Below are 24,563 nucleotides of genomic sequence, written 5' to 3' on the forward strand. Positions count from 1 at the left end.
CTATTAATACATCACTAAGCATGTGCAGTTCAAAATATTACAGTAAGTCAAGAGGGGGAAGCACCATCTCACATTTTGCCATTACCCAATTTCCTACCCCAAAAAAACCCCTTTAGAAACATAGTAAATATAGTAACTCCAAGAAAATAACCACAATACAAGTTGTTTTTTTATATAAAAACGGTTTTAACAATTCTTTTTTCAGTATAAAACATTACAGAGTCCCAGGCCAATCAAACAAATTCACTTGAACAAAGTAGTTTGAAATAATTATGAAATCCCCAGCCAAACGTTCTACAATAACATATAAGGAGTTTTTTTTTTGTCGTTAAGGGGTTTTCTGTATTTTAATTGTCTAGTTATGGGGAAATATTACAACACAAATCCTAACAATCACTCTTTGTTTGCTATAATATTAATAATAAAAAAGAACAAATGGGAACTCCTGGTCCTATCAAAGCCTAAGCCCTGAAATGTATGGTCAACATGGCATCTATGCAGTCTTCTGCTGGCCCTTCTTTCCAATGAGGGATTTGTGGATGTGGGGAATGACACCTGGAAACAAAAAAACATTAAGATTAAATGTTTAATGCGAAAGGTAGCTGTAAATATTACTACAGAATGAGTAAGATAGCATTACTGTACATTGACACCAACACACTAAGCAAGTATGACACGTAAACAATCAAGACACAAAAGCTTTATTGAAATATGAAATAAATATAATGCATAGCTCTGTAAAGCTGTCAGCTCACCTCCTCCGGCAATTGTTGCCTTGATGAGAGAGTCCAACTCCTCGTCACCACGGATGGCCAGCTGCAAGTGACGGGGAGTGATACGCTTCACCTTCAAGTCTTTGGAGGCATTGCCCGCTAACTCTAGTACCTGAGACGGAAATAAATGACCACAAGCAGACATTAATGCAAACTGCACCCATCCTACGTGCGACATGCAGCGCCTGCCATTAATTACAAACGTGCACAAAATGGGAATGGCTTACTTCAGCAGTGAGGTATTCAAGGATAGCTGCACTGTACACAGCTGCTGTGGCTCCTACACGGCCATGGCTGGTTGTGCGAGTCTTCAAGTGCCTGTGGATACGACCCACTGGGAACTGGCAGGGGGGAAAAAAGATGAGCAAAACAAACAAAAGGAGGTTAAACGCTCTGCGATCGAGGCGGGTGACGCATTACATGTGCAGCTAGGCCACAAACTGCCATAAATAGATTACAAAAGAGTTTTACCTGCAGCCCAGCCCTCTGGGAGCGAGACACCGCTTTGGCCTTGGCTTTGCCACTGTCTTTTCCTGCCTTGCCACCAGCCTGCAGGGGTAAATATAGCAAACAATAGAAATCAGGGTGGAAAGTAAAGATACAACATTTGGAAATAAGTCCTGCATGACTTTAAAAATATGTACTACAACATCTTATATTTTTAAATGACTGGACAAGGTTGGGTTTTCAAAAGATTTCAAATAAATGCGCATTAAGTGGTGAAATTACGAGTGAACACTTGAATAGGAAACGTTACAGACGCCCGGTTAAACTGGTGTCACTTTCCCGCCAATCATACGTAACATAACGCATCAGAAGGCGGTCACACGCTCTGGGACCAGATATTACGTGCATAAAACCTGAAATTATAAACATTTATTTAAATTTTAAAAAAAAGAGAAAAAAGATTCATTCTGACAAAATCGTGAAACGCTGTCAGCGCACAAAAAAACGCGCCGCTTTCAGAGTTTTGGCGTTTACGTTATTTTTCCAACGTATTTTAATCGTTACAAAGTTCGTCCCGCGGGGTCTCGTCTGCGCAAATAAAATAAAAACCACACGGTCGATTTTACTACATTACCGTTGCTTTCACGCTTTACGGCCAACTACGGCTACCGGTAACCGATCCGTTTGGCTAATGCAACGTTAGCTCAACTTAGCTTGCTAATCCACCATTCCACCAAACAAACAAAAAAACAACTTAGTATGAAACCGAGTTTAAGTTCCTAATCAACCTAACACGAAGCAACCGTCACCCGGTGAATATAACGTCGCATTTACCGGACAAAACGTCAAATACTCGGAGCTAACATATTAGCTCTTTATCAAGCTTTTTTTTTTTTAACCACACACACTGGTCGAATTTCCTCAGTTCTAATTCAAAACAGCACTTTCTACAGTAGCACGTTAAATTACAGTATAAGTGTACCAACATCCCCGGTGAAGTGTTTAGCGTTAACCAAGGCGCACGTACCATTTTACCGTCGCGTTATTTGATTGTAGAACTGAGCAGATAGCAAACAAATTTCGGCTCCCGAAAGCAAAGAAACAATAAACCCTTTCGCAAATCTTTTGCATGCGACCCCTCGTGGGAGTCTGGACAGCCAATCAGAGTGCGTTATGTTACTTCGAATCTCTGTTTCGACCAATCACCGAACGGCTTACAGAGCGTCCACCCATCCCCCACCCCGAGATCATCGTGCCTGCCTTTGCGCACGGAACCAACAAGTAGGCGGGACAGTATGAGTGGAGTGCCCTTCCACGGGCATCCATCCCAACAATTTTCAAAATACATAATCAGGAGGAATTAAGTCTTGGATTTCAGTGCATGGACACTCTGAACTTCTTCTAATACAAATAGTTTTGTACTAAGTGCGTTTGAAAACTGGTTATGCCTGCAGTAAATTGACCAACGGACACATTCTCCGTCGTATTGGTTACACGTGAGTTCAATACTGACGTAGCGTGCAGTTATGAACCGCAAGTACAGTATATGTACGTGAGCGTCGTCCAGGAGGCCGTTACGTTATAATGACAGACAGGATAGTTGACGAATGAACACGCGATCCCTCAGGCTGACGTTATAACTGACAGCATCAGCAGCCAATCAGAGCCCAATCAGAGATCCGTCCGGTATCCTCAGCGAGTTTGGCAGGCAACGGAGGGGGAGGAGTGGTGTGGGGGTCAAAGATACGCAGAGAACGGGCTGCTGGTGGCGAAGATGGCGGATGGGGACAGTGGCAGTGAGCGCGGTGGAGGCAGCAGCAGCGGTGGCGGTGGCGGAGTGGGAGGAGGCGGCGGCAGCGGTGGCGGCGGATTTCAGCATTACCAACGGGAAGCGGAGACCCAGGAGCTGGCGTCGAAGCGGCTGGACATTCAGAACAAACGCTTCTACCTCGATGTGAAGCAGAACGCCAAAGGCCGGTTCATCAAAATCGCCGAGGTCGGCGCCGGGGGCTCGAAAAGTCGTCTGACCCTCTCCATGTCAGTCGCGGCGGAGTTCCGCGACTACCTGGGGGATTTCATCGAGCACTACGCCCAGCTGGGGCCTAGCAGCCCGGAGCAGATCGCTCAATCATCCGGCGGGGACGACACCGGGCCTAGGCGGGCCTTGAAGAGCGAGTTCCTGGTGCGCGAGAACCGAAAATACTACCTCGACCTGAAGGAGAACCAGCGCGGCCGCTTCCTCCGGATCCGGCAGACCGTCAACCGAGGCCCCGGCTTTGGAGTCGGAGCGGGTGGCATCCCCGGGGCCGGCATGCAGGCCGGACAGACCATCGCTCTCCCGGCCCAGGGCTTGATAGAGTTCCGCGACGCCTTGGCCAAGTTGATAGACGACTACGGGGGAGATGACGAGGAGCTGACCGGCGGCGCGGGGGGGCCTGGCGGCTACAGCGAGCTTCCGGAGGGCACCTCGATCATGGTGGACTCGAAGCGGTTCTTCTTCGACGTCGGGTCCAACAAGTACGGAGTTTTCTTACGGGTGAGTGAAGTGAAGCCCAGCTACAGGAACTCTATAACGATCCCCTTCAAGGCGTGGGGCAAGTTCGGGGGCGCGTTCAGCCGCTACGCCGAGGAGATGAAGGAGATCCAGGAGAGGCACCGGGATAAGATGTACGAGAGGAGAGCCGGAGAGGAGTCGGAGGGCGAAGAGGTGGACGACGACTGACCGGAGAGGGGGTCGGTAGTGGCGGCCACTCGTGCGGAGGGGAGCCGGAGCCGATGAAACATGATGCAAAGCCTGGCGATAAACAAGAGATATAGGAACGACTATTCTGTGCATGACGAATCGAACTTTAAAATGCTAGAACAACGGAGTAAAATTTTAAAAATATATATATATATATATATATATATATATATATATATATATATATATATTTGACTGAGAAATTACTGTCTAAGTTTAGGTGGATGTTATAGCTAAATGAGTGCGGACTGCAGTAGTCAGCTCCTGTATGAGATTCCCCATTGATATAAAAACTAAATCTATATATGTATATCGATTTTCTATTTGATATAACCGTACATGTAGTGTTAGCCCCGCAAATTAAGTTTTGACAGTGCTCAAGATGCACCAATAGCTTACCAGACCCACTTCCGGTGTGATATCTAATAAGAGCTCACCTGGTGCTGACCTGTATAGTCTGCTTGATGATGATAAGGAAGTGTGCAGACATGTGCTATATACTCAAACCAGCAGAGTGTGAATGGGACCGAGCAACCTACGTCACTCAATCATGTGTTTTTGTCTAAAATGATCCGTAACGAGCAGCTCGCCCAGTCAGACCCGTGACACCCAGGTCCCGTAATGTGATCTGTTAAAAGCACACGGCTCGTTCCGATTCTACAGACAATCCAAACGAGTCCAAACGACCTCTTCACTCCCTCCCCAATTCCCTTTCCAGGTGCTAACCTCCTGCTCCGATAGCTGAAACGCGGTGGAGGAGAGCGTCCTCGCAACGCGTGGCTCGTTTTCGTCTCATGGCCTCCAAAATCTGTATTTTGCTGTATGCATTACCTGTGCCTGCGCATCATCCTCAGGGGGTTCTGGGTGCAGATCTGGTCAGCCAGTTGCTGCAGTATGTGGCAACTGATGATGTCTCATATGACACAGGCCCACGTTTGACCCCTGTGACCTTTTTGTCACAGTGAGCTGAGGCCTCTAGCACTGTTCACGCTTTCTTTTTTTTTTTGAGTAGAAGCTAAATATTGCGGGCTTTCGCTATGGTCCTCAAGGGAATTACCCTTGTTGACTTATTTAGGGTGCGCCATTTGGATCCTTTTAATCTTGAACTCAGACCATTTAATGACTGAAGCAATATTCAGTCTGATTGTAAGAAAAATTAGGTCCTCTTGGAAAACAAAACCCACAGTGGGGTGCTGTACCTTTTTTAAGAAACAATAAATATATATACGGGAAGAGATTTACTTACTAAAAAGATCATGATGGATAGAAATATTTTTAAAAAGAGATATATTGAATTATGTCTTCGAAATGTGAGGCATGTATTAGATAATTCTGCTAAAGTGGCTTATTTAAAAACACTAAACTTGGATGCAACTGTCCAGGGTGATATTTCATACCTGCGGTTTTCCTAATATTTCATTTATTCCGTAGAGGAAATTAAGAAGATTACAGCAAATTGATAACAAAGTATGTTATAGCAATTTTTAGAAACTTCATTGAAGTAGTTTGTCTGCAAACACTTAGCACTCCAGTTCACTTTACAAAGCATTGAGTTGTCCCCTCGTTTCAGTCCACCCGTTTTACCACGTTTTGTCACACGGCTTTCCATCAGTTGCCATACGACGCAAACATAAACACCTGCAATCATCCACATTTCGTCTGTAGCACTCCTTTAAAAAAAAAAAGATATTTTTTTTGCATGCGTGCTCTTACGCGGAGCTGCCTTGTGTTCTTTTATTTTGCATATTCTGATTGCTGTATGATGGTATTTATCCATTTTTGAGAGCGGTTTCAAGTTTTATTTCTTGCAATTTGAAAACAAGTTTTTACGTTTACTTCTTGGGCTAAAAAAAAAGCCACAAAGTTCCCGTGCTTTGGGAAAATGTCACATTCATTGTCCCACTTCCTTTGGTGTGTGAACCTCTTGTTGAATTTTACTTTACCCACTTCAACACAGCAGAGAAATGCCATATGGAAAAAAAAAATAAACCCATGGGAGCAATAGTTTTTCTTTTATATTCATATAAATATACTATATATAATATTACACATGAGATTGAACTACATCCTTCTTCCTGTACTGTGTTACGTGAAATGGCAGCTGTTTCAGTCATGTGTGTTCTGCTGTAATATTCTACCAAGTTCCTTTCAACGAGAAATAAAAAAGGTTTTTGCTCAGGAGAGTTTTGGTCTTTTTATCCTCTAACTTCAGGCTGGAGGTCATTCTAACTTTACAGGATGAGTGCTGTTGCATATATGACTTTTCTTGATATCTTTTTTTGAACTTCACTTATTTATGATTTATTAGCCAGAAGGTCATTTTCTCTACTGATAGACATTATTTTGTCCATAAAATGTAAAAGAAGTGAGAAATCACCAGGTTGAAGGAGCCTTTTTTAAATTGCTTGATATGTTTGGCCAACTGTCCAAAATACACCGTTCTAATTGTAAATTATATATAAAATTTACAATTAGAAAGGTAGGAAAACCCAGTAAATATCCACATTTTGAGAAGCTGAAAACAAAAGTAAAAAGTATAGTATTTCCCTTTTTAAATGTTCAGTAGTAAAAAAGGAAAATACCAGTAGAGTAAACGTATACTTTTCTTTTTAAATCCTGCAGTCCAATTCCAGATCTAACTTTTCCCAGAGCTTTCAACCATATGAGTTAATGCTTTCTTTGTAAAACTACTGAGTCCAAGATCAAGAGTCATTTCGTATTTCTTTTCAAACTTTGACATGATTTTTCTTTAACAGTAGCCCGTTTAAACAAGCACATTGTTTGCAGTGCTTTTCCCAAGTGTATCTCCAGCAGAGTGTGTCATTGAGAACAGAAACGTTCTCCTGAAACAGACAGCATGTAAAACTCACATCTCATTCAAGTGACGGGGAACAGGACACAAGGTAACAGCTGGTGGTATCAGTATATCTGTATAAATATTACCAGCTAAATATATGTGCAACAGCCCAGTTCAGAGTGTTGCATTATAAAGCCCCTGAAAGACAGTCTTTAATATATTATATATAATATGGCCATATTATATACATAACTCGTTTTGTATGTAAAAAAACAGTGAATTCAAACGTGTTTTGAAAAATCCCCCTAAAACATATTGAAGTAGAAGTATAGAGTAGCATAAAATAAACAAATTATGTCAAAACTGGATTGTAGTACAATGAGTCAGTTAATGTTCTTAGTTATACACAACAAACTGAATACACACAAGTGTGTATAGGTACATACAAAAATAACCCTGGTTGCAATAAAAGAGATTGATTTCAAATAAAGTGAATTTGTATTTGTATAGTGCCAAAACTGTGGAAATGACTATAAATAAAAGTAACTGTAATGTCATGTACCTTTTTTATTCAATGATATTAACGGCATGATTTAATAAGTAATCATCAGCTGATGAAAGGTTCACTTAGCATCTGCAACATTAAAGTGATGAACACGATACAAAAATAAATAATTATATAATAATAACATGTATTATACCCTTCCCTCATAATGATTACTTTAATAACATTTGGTAGTTCTTTGACAGTTAAGATGTTGAATGCTTGTATTCACAGAGTATTATAACGGGTCTTTGTCTTAGATTGAAGAAGTGGAGTCACATCTTCTAACGCCTCCTGCTACGTCCCTACGTTCAACCAAACATCCAGGAAGCCGGCCGACTGGAGGGTCGCTGAATCCTTTGAGGTTTTCCTGGAACCTAAAAATACTCCGACGTGTGAAGGCCTACGTGGTGCAGGTCAACAGGGCAGCGCGTGAAAGGCCCGACGGGGCGAGTTCCAGTGTCCCGTTTTATCTTCGAGGAACTGAAAGTCACCCAGCTGTCTGTAGTCTGTCAATGCCCCGCAACCCAAGTCCGAGGAATGATGATTCACAAGAACAGTCTGCTGAATACCAACAAATGCACAGACAAAGATTTCAGGTGATGACATAGAAAATTAACTCAAAGTGCACTGTCACGAAAAAACAAAGTGAAAAACAATGATCTGATGTATGTTTCAATAATCTTATGTTCAGCTGCATTTTTTATGTTCTCACATATTCATATATATATATATATATATATATATATATATATATATATATATGTATATATATATATATATATATATATATATATATATATATACACTCACCTAAAGGATTACTAGGAACACCATACTAATACTGTGTTTGACCCCCTTTCGCCTTCAGAACTGCCTTAATTCTACGTGGCATTGATTCAACAAGGTGCTGAAAGCATTCTTTAGAAATGTTGGCCCATATTGATAGGATAGCATCTTGCAGTTGATGGAGATTTGTGGGATGCACATCCAGGGCACGAAGCTCCCGTTCCACCACATCCCAAAGATGCTCTATTGGGTTGAGATCTGGTGACTGTGGGGGCCATTTTAGTACAGTGAACTCATTGTCATGTTCAAGAAACCAATTTGAAATTATTCGAGCTTTGTGACATGGTGCATTATCCTGCTGGAAGTAGCCATCAGAGGATGGGTTCATGGTGGCCATAAAGGGATGGACATGGTCAGAAACAATGCTCAGGTAGGCCGTGGCATTTAAACGATGCCCAATTGGCCTAAAGTGTGCCAAGAAAACATCTCCCACACCATTGCACCACCACCAGCCTGCACAGTGGTAACAAGGCATGATGGATCCATGTTCTCATTTTGTTTACGCCAAATTCTGACTCAACCATCTGAATGTCGCAACAGAAATCAAGACTCATCAGACCAGGCAACATTTTTCCAGTCTTCAACTGTCCAATTTTATTGAGCTCTTGCAAATGGTAGCCTCTTGTTCCTATTTGTAGTGGAGATGAGTGGTACTCGGTGGGGTCTTCTGCTGTTGTAGCCCATCCGCCTCAAGGTTGTGCGTGTTGTGGCTTCACAAATGCTTTGCTGCATACCTCGGTTGTAACGAGTGGTTATTTCAGTCAAAGTTGCTCTTCTATCAGCTTGAATCAGTCGGCCCATTCTCCTCTGACCTCTAGCATCAACAAGGCATTTTCGCCCACAGGACTGCCGCATACTGGATGTTTTTCCCTTTTCACACCATTCTTTGTAAACCCTAGAAATGGTTGTGCGTAAAAATCCCAGTAACTGAGCAGATTGTGAAATACGGCCCGTCTGGCACCAACAACCATGCCACGCTCAAAAATTGCTTAAATCACCTTTCTTTCCCATTCTGACATTCAGTTTGGAGTTCAGGAGATTGTCTTGACCAGGACCACACCCCTAAATGCATTGAAGCAACTGCCATGTGATTGGTTGATTAGATAATTGCATTAATGAGAATTTGAACTTGTGTTCCTAATAATCCTTTAGGTGAGTGTATATGAATATGTGAATGAATGAATATATACTTTATTAATCCCCAAAGGGAAATTAGTTTTTCGGGGTAGCAGCAATTTACAGACTAAAAACATCATATTAAAAACAACAACAGGGATGAGAGACATATACAAAAATACAAATAAAATGAAATAAAAATAGCTGGGATGAAAGACATGTACAGCACAGAGAGTATTATTTAGGAAATTAAATTAAACTTAAACAATAGAGAAGTGCAAAAATGCAGAGTATGTAAGTATATGAAGTGTGTGAAGTTTAGGTAAACATAAACATGTACAGTGATTAATCAATCTACAGAGGATCTGGCAAAAGGTGACTTGTTGTACAGTCTTAATGCCGTAGGCAGGAATGTTTTATATTAATATCAACACACATATATATATATATATATATATATATATATATATATATATATATATATATATATATATATATATATATATTGACCCTGAGTCAATACTGGGTCAATTGCTGGTGGTGTACTTTGTTACTTTCCCTGATGCATTACGCAGCACAGATGTGGGGTAGAAAAACATGGAGAGAAATGCTGATCTTGCGTGGAAAAAAAAGAAAAGTCATCATGCACTATGAGACTGTTTCACAATACAGCTTCATGCAGAAAAAAAGGCGTCTGCTAGGGACTTCGTCTGAACATGTTACCCAACATCTGTGTCATGACCCCTTGTGTCGGGAAATTGACAGGAAGCATCATGGCCAACACGGCTTCAAGGCTCGGTGGAAAGCGACTGGTCGTTCCAACACCTGGTACAATTTCAACGTTTCACAATCTTATGTAGAATGAAGAGAGAAATTCACATTTTTGTCCAAGTTCTAACAAGACAACAGGAAACAGAAAGAAGCCAAATAACCTTCATCTGCATGCGTCAGGCTGGCAATGAACCTCCGACATGAATCTCAGAGTCCGCAGCCTTAGGCTCGTTGAAAACACCACTGCCTCTCTGACAAAATGTTGCCAATTCAAAAAAGGCTGTCGATGTTTCACCACATCAGTGCCGTGTGAGGATGATGCTAAATCCTCTTTCTCTACGTAACCTTGTGATTCACCCGCACAAACGGCGTTCATTCTCCACTGACGTACGTGTGCACGCACATTTTCATTCACAGAAACGAGCACTGCCTCGGAGCGCTTAATGATAAAGAGAGTGTGTGTGGAGAGGACAGCTCAAGGGCACATAATACCAGGCTGAGCCGGGTGCCAGTGAAAGGAGGGGGGGGATTATTTCACATGGCCCCAGTGTCCTGATGGCCACGCTAAGCTGCCCGTGCATCATTCTGAGCAGGCGAGGAGTGAGAGGTAGCGAAGGCTGAGGATTGGATCTCTGTGAGACGATGGGGCGCTGAATACATCTGCTGCCCAATGACACTCAGCTAAAGTCGTCCACGCTACATTAGTAATGCACGATGATGCAAGAGGCTAGTGGGTAAGGAGAGAGAAACACATGGAGGCTCCATGTCACACAATGAAGTGTGACATTGTAGTATTTCTAACCCCTCACACAACTAACTCTGCCTCGAAACTCGGTAACGAAAGAGAATATGTTGCAAAACCCCAAATGAAAAGAGCAGAAAGAGGTGGAGTGGTTTGGAGAAAAGATAATAGGTTAAAAGACGACGAAGCTGATGATGAGAGAAGGTTTGAGGAAGATGATGGAGAGGAAAGTGCGAGGCAACCAAGGAGATGCCGCGCATCAAATCTGGACCAGAGCAGCCGGGGATCCCAGAGTGGTGAATGAGGGGCTTCTGGGCTATTTTTAGTTTGTGTTGCCATGTGTGAGGAATGCTCTCCAGCGCATGCTCGGGCAAACGCCCCCCACGCAGCGGCATCCCAATCCCGCATGCATGAACAGGAAAAATGATCAGCTCGATTCCACAGAACTGAACGGTTGAGATCAAACGTACACAATCGTATCCGTCGCCTCCCTCTGTGTGTGTGTGTGTGTGTGTGTGTATCTCTTCTTCCGTCTCTTTCTTTACTCAATGTCAGTTCCATCCTATTGGCTTTTCTTTCTATCTTTTTTTTATGGAGATGGGATATTTCATCCTCCATATGTCAGGAGATACACATTAAACAAAATAAAGATGCAGCTTCTACATCTAAAGAAAAACATATTCATTTTATAAAATGGTCCTGTTACTCTGAGATAACACAATAATCAAGTTGTGGTCTCGTGATAAAAAAAAAGTTGGATAATGTGAAAAGAAGTGATGACTTATTATTGCAAGTGTTCATTTAATGCAACAATAACGTAGGCAAAGTGGTCAGACAGCATCAGCTATCGAAGAACAAACTCAGGATACACAAGTAGGCAAATTGGATTTGGCAATACCCCTAAACTGACATTGTTGAATACACAACGTGAACAATGGCAGATGAATTACACTTTGTGCACGGACCCTCAGATTCTTCCTCTGCGACATATTAGTCATGTACTGTACGCAAAATCAATTTTACACGCACATTACGTTCTTTATTTTTTTGCAATGCCACTTGCACACCACATGTCAGCAGCAGAGCTCAAGCGACTACGGAGCTAACGGCAGTTTGCACCACACAACCTGCTCATCTCACCTGCACTGAGAGAAGCCACTTTCGGGGCCTCAGAATCTTTGTTTCCACTAAGGAGGCCAACTAATTGTATTGTAGGGAAGCTTATACGGCTCGCGATGTGTTTTCTCCACTGGAAGGTCATCTGAGGAAACATGATCACATTTTGGCCGCCGTAGAGTGCACTTTGTCATGTGTTAATCTACCGGGAAAATAGTGAAAAATGCTCAAAGTCCAAGGCGATGCTTTCAAAGTCGCATTGTGTCACTCAGTACACAACCAAACATATTTGGTTTAATATGATATAAAACAGAGAAAAGCTAGAAATCTCAATACTTCGGAGGCAAAAGACAGCATTCTCTGACTTTCTTTTTGGAGTGGAAAAAAAAACGTGAACGATGGTCTGAGTGTGCCTCCCTCTAACTTTATGCACAAGATGCATCAGAACTTCTACGGGCTTTGAGGTCAAAATATTGTTGACATTGTTGAAAGTCCTGTATGTGTCATCGTTTCATTGAAAGACCGATCAGTTCTACTGAGAGTTGATTCTGCTAAATTCATTTTCAATTTCTCTTCCAGGTGCATTGTAAACAAGGGTGATGATCCTTTTCTGAAAAATGTCTGTTCTGCTGCCTTTAAATCCCAAACAGCAGTGGCGGGCCGTGCATTTTCTACTTAGGCCTGCTGTCTGATGTCGTATACATAAATATGCGCATGGCGGGATGCTGTTCGGCGCACACCGCTTTCCATCGTGCGTGGCCAAGCAGGGTGAGATGCACCGCGGGGCTGGGAGGACAAGTGTTACACAGAGTCCACAGGGAAACCCTGCAGCTGCAGCTTCTTCTTCTTCTACAGGTTTAAGTGGCGGATCACATCCAACTTGGCTAGGTGCATACCGCCACCTAATGTACCGGAGTGTGTGTGCAATCAGAATCAGAATCAGAATCAGAAACCGTTTATTTGCCAGGAATGTTTACACAAACAAGGAATTTTTCTAGGCGGAAGGTGCATGCATTAGACATGAGACGTTAGACGAGACAAACAACAATCGACAATCAACGACAACAGTGCAATGATATTAAATCAAGTATAAGATAAAGTGCTCAGACAAACAGATAACGTTAATGTAAGTGCATGTTAAGTGGCATGAGTGTTTAAGTTAAAGTGTGCAGGGGAGTGGCCGGTAAGAAGAAGAAAAAAAAGAAGAGGAAAGAAAAGAAAGAAAAAATTGTCCGAAAAATAGTCCTGAGGGTGAAAAAATAGTTTGAAAAGTAATCCTGGGGGTGACTGAATCAGTCAGTGGGGGACCCGGGCTCTGTTGATGAGCCCGACTGCCGACGGGAAAAAACTGTTGCTGTTTTTGCTGTCTCTGTGAGGAATCACAGTACAGAACCCTCTCGCTGGCCGTCACCATGTGTTTAACCGGCGGAGAGAGAGAAACAGAGGTGAGATCTGATTGGACAAAGAGCGTTAAGCAGCGTGCTTGGGGAGCGTCAAGCTGGACCAGTGCGCTGGCCAGACCAGAAGCAGGAGGCAGGAGCTGGTCAATGAGAAAATAAGATATAAGGGAAAAATAATTAGAATACATCTAGTGTATTTTTGAAAAACAATTACATTATAAAATAGATATAACTTTGAATTATATAAAAAAAGAAGTCTGTTTGTGATTCTGTTTAGGCCCGCCACTGGTAAACAGTAATCACAAAGAGATGGGAATGGCCTACATCAGCGATTCCCAAACCTTTTAGGCCACGCACCCCCTTCTACATCCCGACCGGGTTCACGCACCCCCAATCCTCCACACCTTAAAAAAAAAAACGCAACAGAGCCTATTTATAGCCGCATAAAATCGGACCAATGCAAGAACTGTTTGCTCGCGCGTGGCGTTTGTTACAAGATTTAGTCCGCTGTATAAATTTCAGTTACACAAGGCGTCACTTTTAAAGAGCAATAAGGATGGCGAGGACACACGCACAGGCTCAGAGGCAGATTGCATTTCACATTTATTTACTTAAACACAGTAAGCCACGTAAAGAACAAAGAGTGGCACATGCATATGCTCAGAAACAGATATAAATAAAAAAGGAGGAGTCCATATGAGGATGTTCACATGCAGCGCAGGTTGCTCAGCCTGCAGCAAGAGAGATAGAGAGGGAGGGGGAGGGGGAGAAAGCTCACGTGAATGAGACTGCAATTGTTTTTGGCTGTTTTGTAACTCTTCCAATTTTGATCTAAAAATTGTAAGGGGCTTCTGACTTGCACTGGCATGCTTGGTGTTCAGGTGGCGGCGCAAATAAGAGGCTTCAGACAGCTGTTAGCCAGAACCTCACTGCACAACACGCACTGTGGCTTCGGGCAATCTGCATCGCCAATCCAAGTGAAGCCCAGACCCAGATAATTGTCATCATATTTCCTCTTTTTTTTCCAGTCTGATGCTCACTCTCGTTTCCTCTTTTTTCACCTTGACTCCGCGATGGGCCTCTGTGCTCCCGGTTTGTCTGTGATGTCCCTTCCTCCTTCTCGGTCTCCTCCGTCTCCTCTTTCTCCGACTCCCGGTCGATTTCTTCTCCCGGTCTCTCCCCAACGCACCTCTCCGTTTCTCTCCCTCCGGTTCCTCACTCTCTCTCTGTCCCTCTCCTCTTTTATTACTGATAGCTTCAGATGTCCCACCTGACAGCTTCGCCGATTTCAGCCAGTTTAACATATTTTCATGGACGTTGCTGAATAAATGAAATGACGTTAGGTGCACAAGCTAGGCTAGCTAGTGTGTACGTAAAAGACAGTCTGGCGGCCGGACCGGAAGTGCATCTATTTATTAAATTGTACGTTTTTAATTGTAATTAAATGTAAATCTTACAAAGGGAATTTTCATAATTAAAAAATCTTACTTTTTTTTTTTTTAATTATGTTTAATATTAATTATTACACCATTAGACCACCATTACATTTTTCCTCTCGCGCACCCCCTAGAGGCAGCTCGCGCACCCCAGGGGTCACATTCGGGAATGTGTGATCAATGCCACAGGGTGTGGTTGCACACATTTTCATCAATGTCATGGTGGCATCAAGAGTTCAAGAGAGCTCATTTGTTGGGCCGGTTTGACAAAGAAACTTAAGACCGTTCTGAAGTGTGAAGCAAGTCTTTGTTTTGTTCCACAGTTTAACAAAAATAAAAACAGACGCATTTAAGCTTGAAAAGTTATACAAATAGTATGTTTTTTTCGGGTCCGTCAGCACAAGCTTTTCTTTCGGGACGACATTACGGTACAAACGAAAGTTAGCAATTCACGACCTGCCATCATACTGGGCTGAATGACCACTACGTTGAGGAAAGGGGAAGCTTCTGGAGGCTTTATTGCCATGGGGAAAATAATAACCACTTGGTAAGAAAATTAAAAAAAGGTCTTTTTTTTTATGGCATGACTGAAGCTGTTGTTTATCTTGGAAGGACAGATAAAGCTGCAGTAAGCAATCTTTTTCACCATGATAGTGGTTTTGTCCAAACTGAAATATCTTAATTTTGATTATTGACGAGAATGCGATGCATTTTTACCACCAGTTGGTTACTTTGGTACTTTGGTTTATCACCAAATATCTGCAAAACCATTGATATTCCTGTTTGCCACCATCTTTTTTTATTTACTCTGTCTGCCCCCTCAGTCCTTGGCCACATCCCCAGGAACCTGCATCTGTCTTTTGCCGCGTTCACACCAAAAGAGTTGCGAATTTCCGCAACGCTTTTTCGCCTGACTTTAGTTGCTCTGAAACATCAACCAGAATCTGTATTATAATCTTTGTGCAAATTATAACATGCTAACACAATACACTTACATGGCAAACATTGTACCTGTCTTTGTGAGCATGTTAGCATTTAGCTCCAGCAACATCCAAGCACAGTGCAGGTTCACCTGCCTGTCAGGTCGTATTTAGAACGGGCATGTGAAGACTGATTCAGGAAAAGCTGTAGTCATGTTAGCAAGAGTTGGATCAGATTGCTAATAAAACCACAAGTTAGACAGTTTTGGCTGCAGACTTGATCAACGCGTTACGGTATCCATGCAATGTCTTTAGTGTGGCGCCACATTTCATCTCACAGATGAATATAATTATACATGTGTCTTAACACTCTTCTTAGTGAGTGTGACACTGTGGAACTATCCCTATTTGTCTCTGACCATTTCTACTGCCGCTGCCACATCATAAAATATTATCTTTAATATGTAAAGCAGCCATTCGGATATCAACTAAGTCAGCACTTCCAGTCTCAAAGCTAATGTTTTTTTTCCAATGTTTTTTTATAATCAAAAGCCTGAAATAGCATTTGCTCATTGTGTTGCACTTCAGAGCAGTGTACTGTGCCAGCCCTTACATTGTGTGTCACAAGGAAGTGATAAGAAACCATATGAAACATGCACATGAAAGATAACACTAAAGCGTGACCTTTGGAGGACTTCCAGGCCTCATTTTACACCTCTACTTGTTTCCTGAGCCTGTTGGAATGTGTTGCTTTTGGTATGAGATCTACATTTAAGGAATTTATATCTAGGGTCCAAAGTAATAAAAAGAAAGTGAGGTATGAGCCGGCAGCTCGCAACTCTCACCTGCAATAGCGCTGTTATCTGTTGGGTGAAAGCAACAGTGCAGAACTCAACTAGTGATTCATTTAAGGTGTTGCCTGGGAGGATCTAACACTAAAATAAATGTATTGTTGTGTGGGTTGAAATGGCACACTAAAACGTCAGCTCCTTAAAGTGGGTAGATCCACCACACATATGCAGTGACAGAGAGGCCATCATTTCACTTTACAACCTTTAAATACAAAATAAAGGTAGCTCTGAGTGGTATATAAGTTTAATTTGAATTCCAGCATCTATGTCCACACAAATGTAGCAATGCTCAACAAGTGTTGTTAGAGAATCAGAGGACACCCGCTAATATTAAATAACTACTTCTCGTATGAGCCAGACTCAGAGGAGCCTCAGTTAATAAAGAGTAAAAAAAAAAAGAGTCTGCATGTTTAATAAAGCACTCCCAGTTAATCACAATTTAATCAGTTACCACACAGCACAGCAGCCTGGTGAAGTGGTGTTGAGGCAATGCGCAATAAAGGGTAAAAGATTATAAACCTTTGCCTTGCAGTTGAAGCATTTTGCTCTAATCTTCACGCGACTATCAAGGTAGTAAAACAATAAAATGTTTTATGATATTAATGTGTAAAGCACACTGACAATTGCATTGACAATGTATTTATGCAGCATAACATACATTTGTTTTTCAGAATTACAAATGAGGAGGAATACTGGACTGGACCTGATCACAGAAATAGCTGACAATACAACACAGTGGTGTAATGTTTGGTGGCATTCTTACGGTCTCAGTATGATTCCCACCCTTCCATCATTCAAGCAAGCCCTCAAAACACACCTCTTTCAACTCGCTTTCACCTGCTAAACCCTGCACCCATCCTCCACTATGACCCTCAGCTTCTCCAGTTTCCTTTCCTTTTCTTTCTTTGTCACAAAAATATCCTGTTTGTTTGTTTTTGTTTGCTTTCTTTCATTTTTGTTCTGTTCTGTTTGTCATTGTCTCTTGTCCATAATGAAAAGCGTCTTTGAGTATCAAGAAAAGCGCTATATAAATTGAAATTATTATTATTATTATTATTATTATTATTATTATTATTATTATGCACTGTCTACACATCAACAGAGCTGAGACAGAACAGGAGAACAGCTTTAGGGTCCTGGGAATCAGCATGACAGAGAACCGGACATGGTTATCTCACATCTCCATCCTGTCAGGAAGCTCTATATCTTCAGGAAACTTAAAAAGGCAGAATTCCTGTGCCAATTTCTTGTCAACTTTCACCGAGGAGCAATAGAAAGCATCCTGGAAACACAACAAACTGGCATGTGTGCACGGCCCTGGACAGCAGGGCTCTGCAGCGGTGATTAAAACCACCTAGGACATCATTGGTACCCATCCACCGAGGATCAGTGATGTACATGAGCCCAAAGGGTGTTAAAAGCCACCCAACCCACCCTGACAAAAGTATCTGCTGCCATACCTGCAGACAACAGAGCAGCTTCTTTCCTTTATTCTCGTGGAGCATAAAGGGACAACTCACATTCCGTTGTGCAACTTTATGGTATAAAATGACAATAAATTAATATTGCATAATGTTTCACATCCAAATAAAAACCACATTGACATATTTTTACTGATAAAGGGCCTTGTGACTGTGCTTTTTCCAAAACGCATTTCTGAGTCAGACATTTTTCATAAATTTTTTTTTCATAATCACTGAAAAATGATGAATCCATCTGCTGTAACAGTTAAGCCTAATTTATGGTTCTCCGTCAGGTCGACGGCGTACCTACCTCGGCGTACACACCTCGGCGTACACCTCCGCTCCAACTTTAATGCAGTCGCTCCAACTTGGTCGCCATTGTTTACTGTGACCGGAATTCGGCTATAACCCCTGAAACCACACAGCCACACAGCCACACCCCCCTGGCGGCATGGCGGTTAATTGCAGAGCAACGCGGTCCCTCGACGCAGAACTTCGAATGCTCAACGACGGCGTCACGTCAAAGGCGTACCTACGCCGTCGACGTGACGGAGAACCATAAACTAGGCTTTAGATTGTTATTACCCAGCACACGGTGAAGGCCCGTAATGCTTTTATGATCGGCTGATTCATCTCCAAAAATGTTATCAAAAGTGATGTCTTTGCTCTTCATGTTATTTTCGTTTCGCTGTTCTCTCTGTTATTCTATCCGGCCCGTGATATTTCACGTTAAATGTTTTACTGTGAAGCACAATGTAACTTTTATTTTAAAAGTGCGACTGCATATAGATAAATCTTTACTTACTTAATTGTGAATAGAGAAGCAAGCAGAGAGACAATAGTAAACACATCTATGTCCCCTCATATCTGAACACTACTCATGCTCTTTGTGATTCATATCTAAACAGAAAACACTGAGTGTTCATAGGTGAAAGTGCACAACAAATATCTTCAGACACATTTGCCTAACAGGGCCAGTTAGTTTTTTTCCCATGCAAATGCTGCCAAAACAACAAGCAGTGCTTTTCGCACAAACACAGAGAGACAAGAATCTGAGTGTCCGGAAATCAGGCCTGCGGATGGATGGAGGCAGAATTGTGACTTGAGCGAAAGCTTTTGGCGGCTTGATGAGGAGGCTAAAAATGTCTCTAAAACAGTGACGTCACCTGAAGATGTTCAGTGGTGGAATGCAACCGAGGACACTTTCTCTCAAGTAATGAAACTCTGGCTGTTTAGATCAGCTGGCCTCTTCTATCCAACAGCACAGTGTCACAATTACATGGTTAGCCTGTCATCTTGCTGCCGTCTCCTTTTAAATATGATTGTTCCCTCCACCTCACCATCTTCACCCAATCGTCATCAGATCCATCAGCCTCGTTTCAGTTTATCATTCATTTATCATTCTTGTCCAGTATGTCCAAACCATGTGTCTCCTAATTTGGTTATTTTAAATTTGAATATGTGTGACATTAAACTGAAAGATGAAGCGTTCCTTGATAGGTTGAGAAAACTCTCCAATTTCTTCAGTTTAAATAAACTATTTAAAAAGCCTCTTGGATCAGATGGAAATGTATCGTCACAAAGCTGAAGCTGAGCTCAAGAAAAGTTGACTTTTTAAGAGATAAGAAGTCATAATAATCTTATTGGATACGATGCATTGCTGTATATTAATCTACCCAACCGTTTATAAAAGAGTTGAAATGAGCACAACCGTAGACATCCACAGCAGAAACATCATCTGTAATAGTACACTAAAAGGAACATTTAGCCGATACATAGCTATACTTCAGGAAGGTTTTATTTTACTTGTAGTGGAGTATTTCCACAGTACTTTTACTTGAGTAAAGGATCTGAAAACTTCTTCCAGTGCTGCATTATACTCACCCACCACTTCTCTAAAACTTCTGACACAAATACTCTTTCAAAGACACCAGGACTCCATTCAAGATATACAAGTTTATTAATATATATGGTTTATTACATTTACAGTGACACTGTTAGTATAAAAACTTCCAAAATAAAATAGATATATATATATATATACACACACGTAAAGCTTTTTTCCCAACATCAGCAACACAAGACCTGGAAAGGCCCGCGGCGCCCGTTGACGTGCATTCAACATCCATGAGCGTGAGATTTGATATTTAGCAGTTGTGTTGTTTAAATGCTGGTGAAGCATGAAGTCGCTAGCTTTCTGATGTGATGAAACTCATGGCCTGAGTCCATCAGGGCACTGGATCATAAATATTGTTGTGTTCGCGTCGAGATTGGTGTGGCGCTCCGGTTCATCAAAGAACATTTGATGGACAAAACAACAAGAGTATCGTCAATACCTTCCCTTCTTAAACACACATTAAAAGCATTTAAATAACTATTTCAGATTAAAAAGGGAAATGCTACCAATCTTACACATAAAGAGCAGTTTACATGAACCAGTCAGCTGTTGACAGTTACATAATAGTTCTCTGAAGCTCAGAGGGAATGTAAGAAAACAGGGATTTCATCTTTGGCCGCTTCAAAACTGTGGGGCGTCACTAAGTGGGGCGTCATGTTTGAAACATTTCACAGAATTTACCAGCAGGAAAAGGCTCGGCAAAAAGACAGATTACAGCAAAGGAAGCTTGAACCTAAATTTGAGATTAAAAATCAGTTTGTTTCTTCTAAATCCGCAGATTGTATGGAAGTACAATACTTATCCCTTTAATTAAGTTTAACAAGAAGTCACATAGCAACCCAAGAATGATACAAAAATTAAAATAAGTAACTCCACTGTCTCCTCGGTCCAGAGGAAGACGTCTTTTGAGGAGGAAGATGAAGGTGTGCAGGTTTCCTACGGAAAGGCAATACAGAGGAGAAGGGTAAGGGCCAGTTGTATGTATAAATGGAGACATGAGAAGAGCATGTGATGCCACCATGGTGACACAGTCAGGATCTGTCATCGCGCTAAAATAAAAAGATTATTAAGAGACAATGTGTTCAGATGTTCTTTCGCACTGCCAAAAGCTGAAGAGACGACAAGTGAAACATTCTCGGGCAACGTGTTCAGAACGTGGAAAAGTAGAAACAACTTTGGTATAAGAATGAGGAAAACGTAGCTCATCGCTCCTACATTGATCTCTGACCAGAACACAGTTCTCACTGGTTGGTTGGATGTAGACAATTTGCTGCCTTCCGACGTAGAGGTATTGTCTGGGCTTGACCAAAGACTGCAGGCCGTAATGTTCACTGCTTCCAACGTTGACTTTCTCAAACCAATGATTTTCAGGCAATTTGGTTTCGTCCAACTCGTCAACCTGGTCCAACTGTGAACACACATAACATCATTAAATATGCATGTGCTTTAATGTTGTGTTCAATGGATTTCGGAAATGAAATATTACAGATTTTTTTTATGGATTTGGACATATATATATATATATATATATATATATATATATATATATATATATATATATATATATATATATATATCTTAAAAGCCAGGTTACGAGCCGCTACTACCTTCGGTCAGTGTACCCGTTAGCTCCCCGCTGTAGCCAGCTGGGGCTCCTGCTCGCTCCCCGAAAACCACCGAACGTAGCGGGACGAGGCTTGACACCAGACTTGGGCAGAGGGGATGCGAGAAGTAGCAGCAGCGGCGGCCGGTAGCAGCGGCGGCCGGTAGCAGCGGCGGCGGCCGGTAGCAGCAGCGGCGGCCGGTAGCAGCAGCAGCGTTAGCTAGTGCTGCTCCTAGTTTGCTACAGCGGGGACACTGACCGGAGGTAGGAGCGGCTTGTAACCCGACTTTTACGGTACTAATATGTACATTCAATATATTTGTATGTTTAATATTTACCACTAAGCGGTTTCCAACCACCTTTGGGGAATAGCAACCATCTGATCGGTGAAATTTGAAAGCCAATTGATTATTATTTGTTTTGTTTTTGCATATGGTCACCGAAGGCGCTGAGGACAGAAGAGAGTCAAAACATTTGCCAAAGTAACTCATAATCATTCAAAATTACATTGAAATTAAATGAAGCCACTCAAGACGGAGTGTGATAGGCCATTGATGGATTGAATTTCTAACTTAGCACAACAGTTCTTCTGTTGTTTTGAAATAGTTGCAATCATAAGCAAACCTTCACATTCAACCTTCACATTTACCATTAACTTGTGGATCAATGGTACACAGCTTCAGTCCGTCGCGGTACATCCTGACCGTCATAAACTTCCCTTCTTTACTCTTCAGAACAGATAGTTTTGACATTATTGTCTCTTCAGTGGCGTTCTGGCATGAGGGGAAGGAGAGAAAAGACCTTTTAATAAGTTGTCTTCAATGCTCTTCATTCTTTCTTGGCCCTGAGCAGAGCAGAGGTTTGCAGATCACATTGCACAGTCAAGTTTGATCTTGACATGAAATTGGGCTTCTGTTTCAGTCTCGACTGGTTGCATTAGTGCTTTTGATTGCTTTCCAATAATATCATCTGCAGCAGATTGTGTCATCACATCGCATGAACAAAATGTGTGCGCTCCATTTGTCGTGTACCTATACTGTCTAATTCAACTTGAAAATGCAAGCTACATTCCCTCGGAACATATTCAGGATCCTTCAGCTGACTTTTGACTCAGTCAGTGTGATGCAATCTGTAACTACACTCCAGCTGCACTGCCTGCCTTTACTGTGTCCACTATACAATTAGCATTTGCATGTTTGCCAATGAAAGCTTTAATTGCTAAATACTAGATTAACATACAAAAGACATAAGATACCTTATGGTTCGTGCCATAAATTCAATTTCAGCTGGTGCACCTTTGTTGCATGTAAGAGCAGCAACAAAAAATTGTTTTCTATTAATTCTTGTTAATGTCAATTAATCAATCAATCTTATAATCTATTAATGAATGAATGAATATATACTTTATTAATCCCCAAGGGGAAATTTTTTTGTCGTCATCAGTAGCGCCTTACCACTTGAAATACAAACACACAAGATAAAAGATCAAATATATAAAGAAGCAACAGGGATGAGAGATATATACAAATTAAAATAAAGTAATGTATATATATATATATATATATATATATATATATATATATATATATATTTAAATATACACAATAAAATAGAATAGAATACTAACTAACTGGAATGAAATATATTTATATTTACAGCTGAAGAGTGTATTCATTGATTAAGTAAATAAGTAAATTAGATAAACAGATAGTGAAAAGTGCAAAATGCAAAGTAAGTATGGTACAGTGATGAACTAATCCACGGAGGAACTAGCAAGCGTTGACCTGTTGTAAAGCCGTATAGCTGTAGGCAGGAATGTTCTCCTGTAATGGTCCTTCTTGCAGCGGAGCGTGAGGAGTCTGTTAGAGACAGTGCTCCTCTGGCCCTGCAGCAGGTGGTGGAGAGGGTGGTCCAGGTTGTCCAATATGGACAAAAGTTTCTTCAGCGTCCTCCTCTCCACCACCTGCTCCAGAAACTCCTGCTTGCCGCCGATGATGGAGCCGGCCTTCTTCACCAGTTTGTTAAGTCTGTTGGTGTCACCGGCTCCAATGCTGCTCCCCCAGTAGACGATGGAGAAGTACAGGGCGCTGGCCACAACCGACTGGTAGAACATCTCCAGCATCTTGCTGCACACATTGTTGAAGGATCGAAGCTTCCTCAGGAAAAAGAGTCGACTCATCCCCTTCTTGTACACAGCGTTGATGTTGGCCTTCCAGTTCAGTCGGCTGTCGATGGCAACACCCGGGTACCTGTACTCCTCCACTGTGTCCACGTCCTCTCCCAGAACACTCAGAGGACTAGGAGCTGTCGTCTTCCTCCTGAAGTCGACCACCATCTCTCTGGTCTTGGCCACGTTCAGAAGCAGGTGAGTCTCACCGGCCCACTTCACAAAGTCACTCACCACTGCCCTGTACTCCTCCTCCCATCCATCCCTAATACACCCGACCACTGCAGAGTCATCAGAGAACTTCAGAGGGGGAGGTTTGGAGGTGTGGTGAGAGGAGGAGACGGATGAGGGCTGTGAACTAAACCTATTGAAGAAACAGTTCAGCTCGTTGGCCCTCTCCAGGGAGCCTCCTGGTTGTCTCCCTCCCACCTTGAAGCCGGTTATCTGCTTCATCCCGTTCCACACCTCCCTTGTGTTGTTCTGCTGGAGTTTGGCCTCCAGCTTCCTCCTGTAGGAGTCCTTGCCCTCCCTGATCTTCACCTTCAGGTCGCGCTGGACTCTCCTGAGCTCATCCCTGTCCCCAGACCTGAAAGCAGCTTTCTTCTTATTAAGAAGCGCCTTCAGGTCCCTGGTGATCCAGGGCTTGTTGTTGGGGAAGCAGCGCACAGTCCGGGATGGTATGGTGGTGTGTTCACCGAACTTGATGTATTCAGTGATGCAGTCTGTCATGCTGTTGATGTCCTCCCCATGTGGTCCACACAGCACATCCCAGTCCGTCGACTCAAAGCAGTCCTGCAGGGCGTCGTTAGCCTCCTGAGACCACCTCCTAACAGTCCTGGAGGTCGCAGGCAGCCTCTGCACCAGAGGAACATACCTGGGTGTCAGCAGGACCAGGTCGTGATCAGACCTGCCAAGGGGGGGAAGAGCA

At 42.3% G+C, this 24,563-nt stretch overlaps 2 protein-coding genes across 2 annotated transcripts; one reads left to right on the forward strand and one right to left on the reverse strand.

The window, feature by feature from the left end:
* Positions 1-242: 242 nt before the first annotated feature.
* Positions 243-2,360, reverse strand: h2az2a (H2A.Z variant histone 2a). Its single transcript, XM_079222140.1, has 5 exons — positions 2,248-2,360; positions 1,245-1,322; positions 1,001-1,114; positions 756-885; positions 243-555 (listed from the first exon to the last, which is right to left on the reverse strand). The coding sequence occupies exons 1-5, from the start codon at positions 2,248-2,250 to the stop codon at positions 494-496; spliced, it is 387 nt and encodes a 128-aa protein (XP_079078266.1). The 5' UTR covers positions 2,251-2,360; the 3' UTR covers positions 243-493.
* Positions 2,361-2,994: 634 nt separating this feature from the next.
* LOC306740033 (transcriptional regulator protein Pur-beta) lies at positions 2,995-4,036 on the forward strand (the record flags this gene model as incomplete). Its single annotated transcript, XM_079222135.1, has 1 exon — positions 2,995-4,036. One exon carries the CDS (start codon positions 2,995-2,997, stop codon positions 3,940-3,942), a length of 948 nt encoding a protein of 315 aa, XP_079078261.1. The 3' UTR covers positions 3,943-4,036.
* Between the last annotated feature and the right edge of the window lie 20,527 nt (positions 4,037-24,563).

This window comes from Taurulus bubalis (genome assembly GCF_910589615.1).
Source record: "Taurulus bubalis genome assembly, chromosome: 8".
Classification (NCBI taxonomy): domain Eukaryota; kingdom Metazoa; phylum Chordata; class Actinopteri; order Perciformes; family Cottidae; genus Taurulus; species Taurulus bubalis.

Bases quoted from the DNA above. Each gene is read 5' to 3' on its own strand.
- h2az2a (XM_079222140.1), bottom strand. The intron at 1,115-1,244 runs GTAAAACTCTTT...CCCCCCTGCCAG, and splicing joins CCCAGAGGGCTGGGCTGCAG to TTCCCAGTGGGTCGTATCCA. The intron at 556-755 runs GTGAGCTGACAG...TTTTGTTTCCAG, and splicing joins GGCAACAATTGCCGGAGGAG to GTGTCATTCCCCACATCCAC.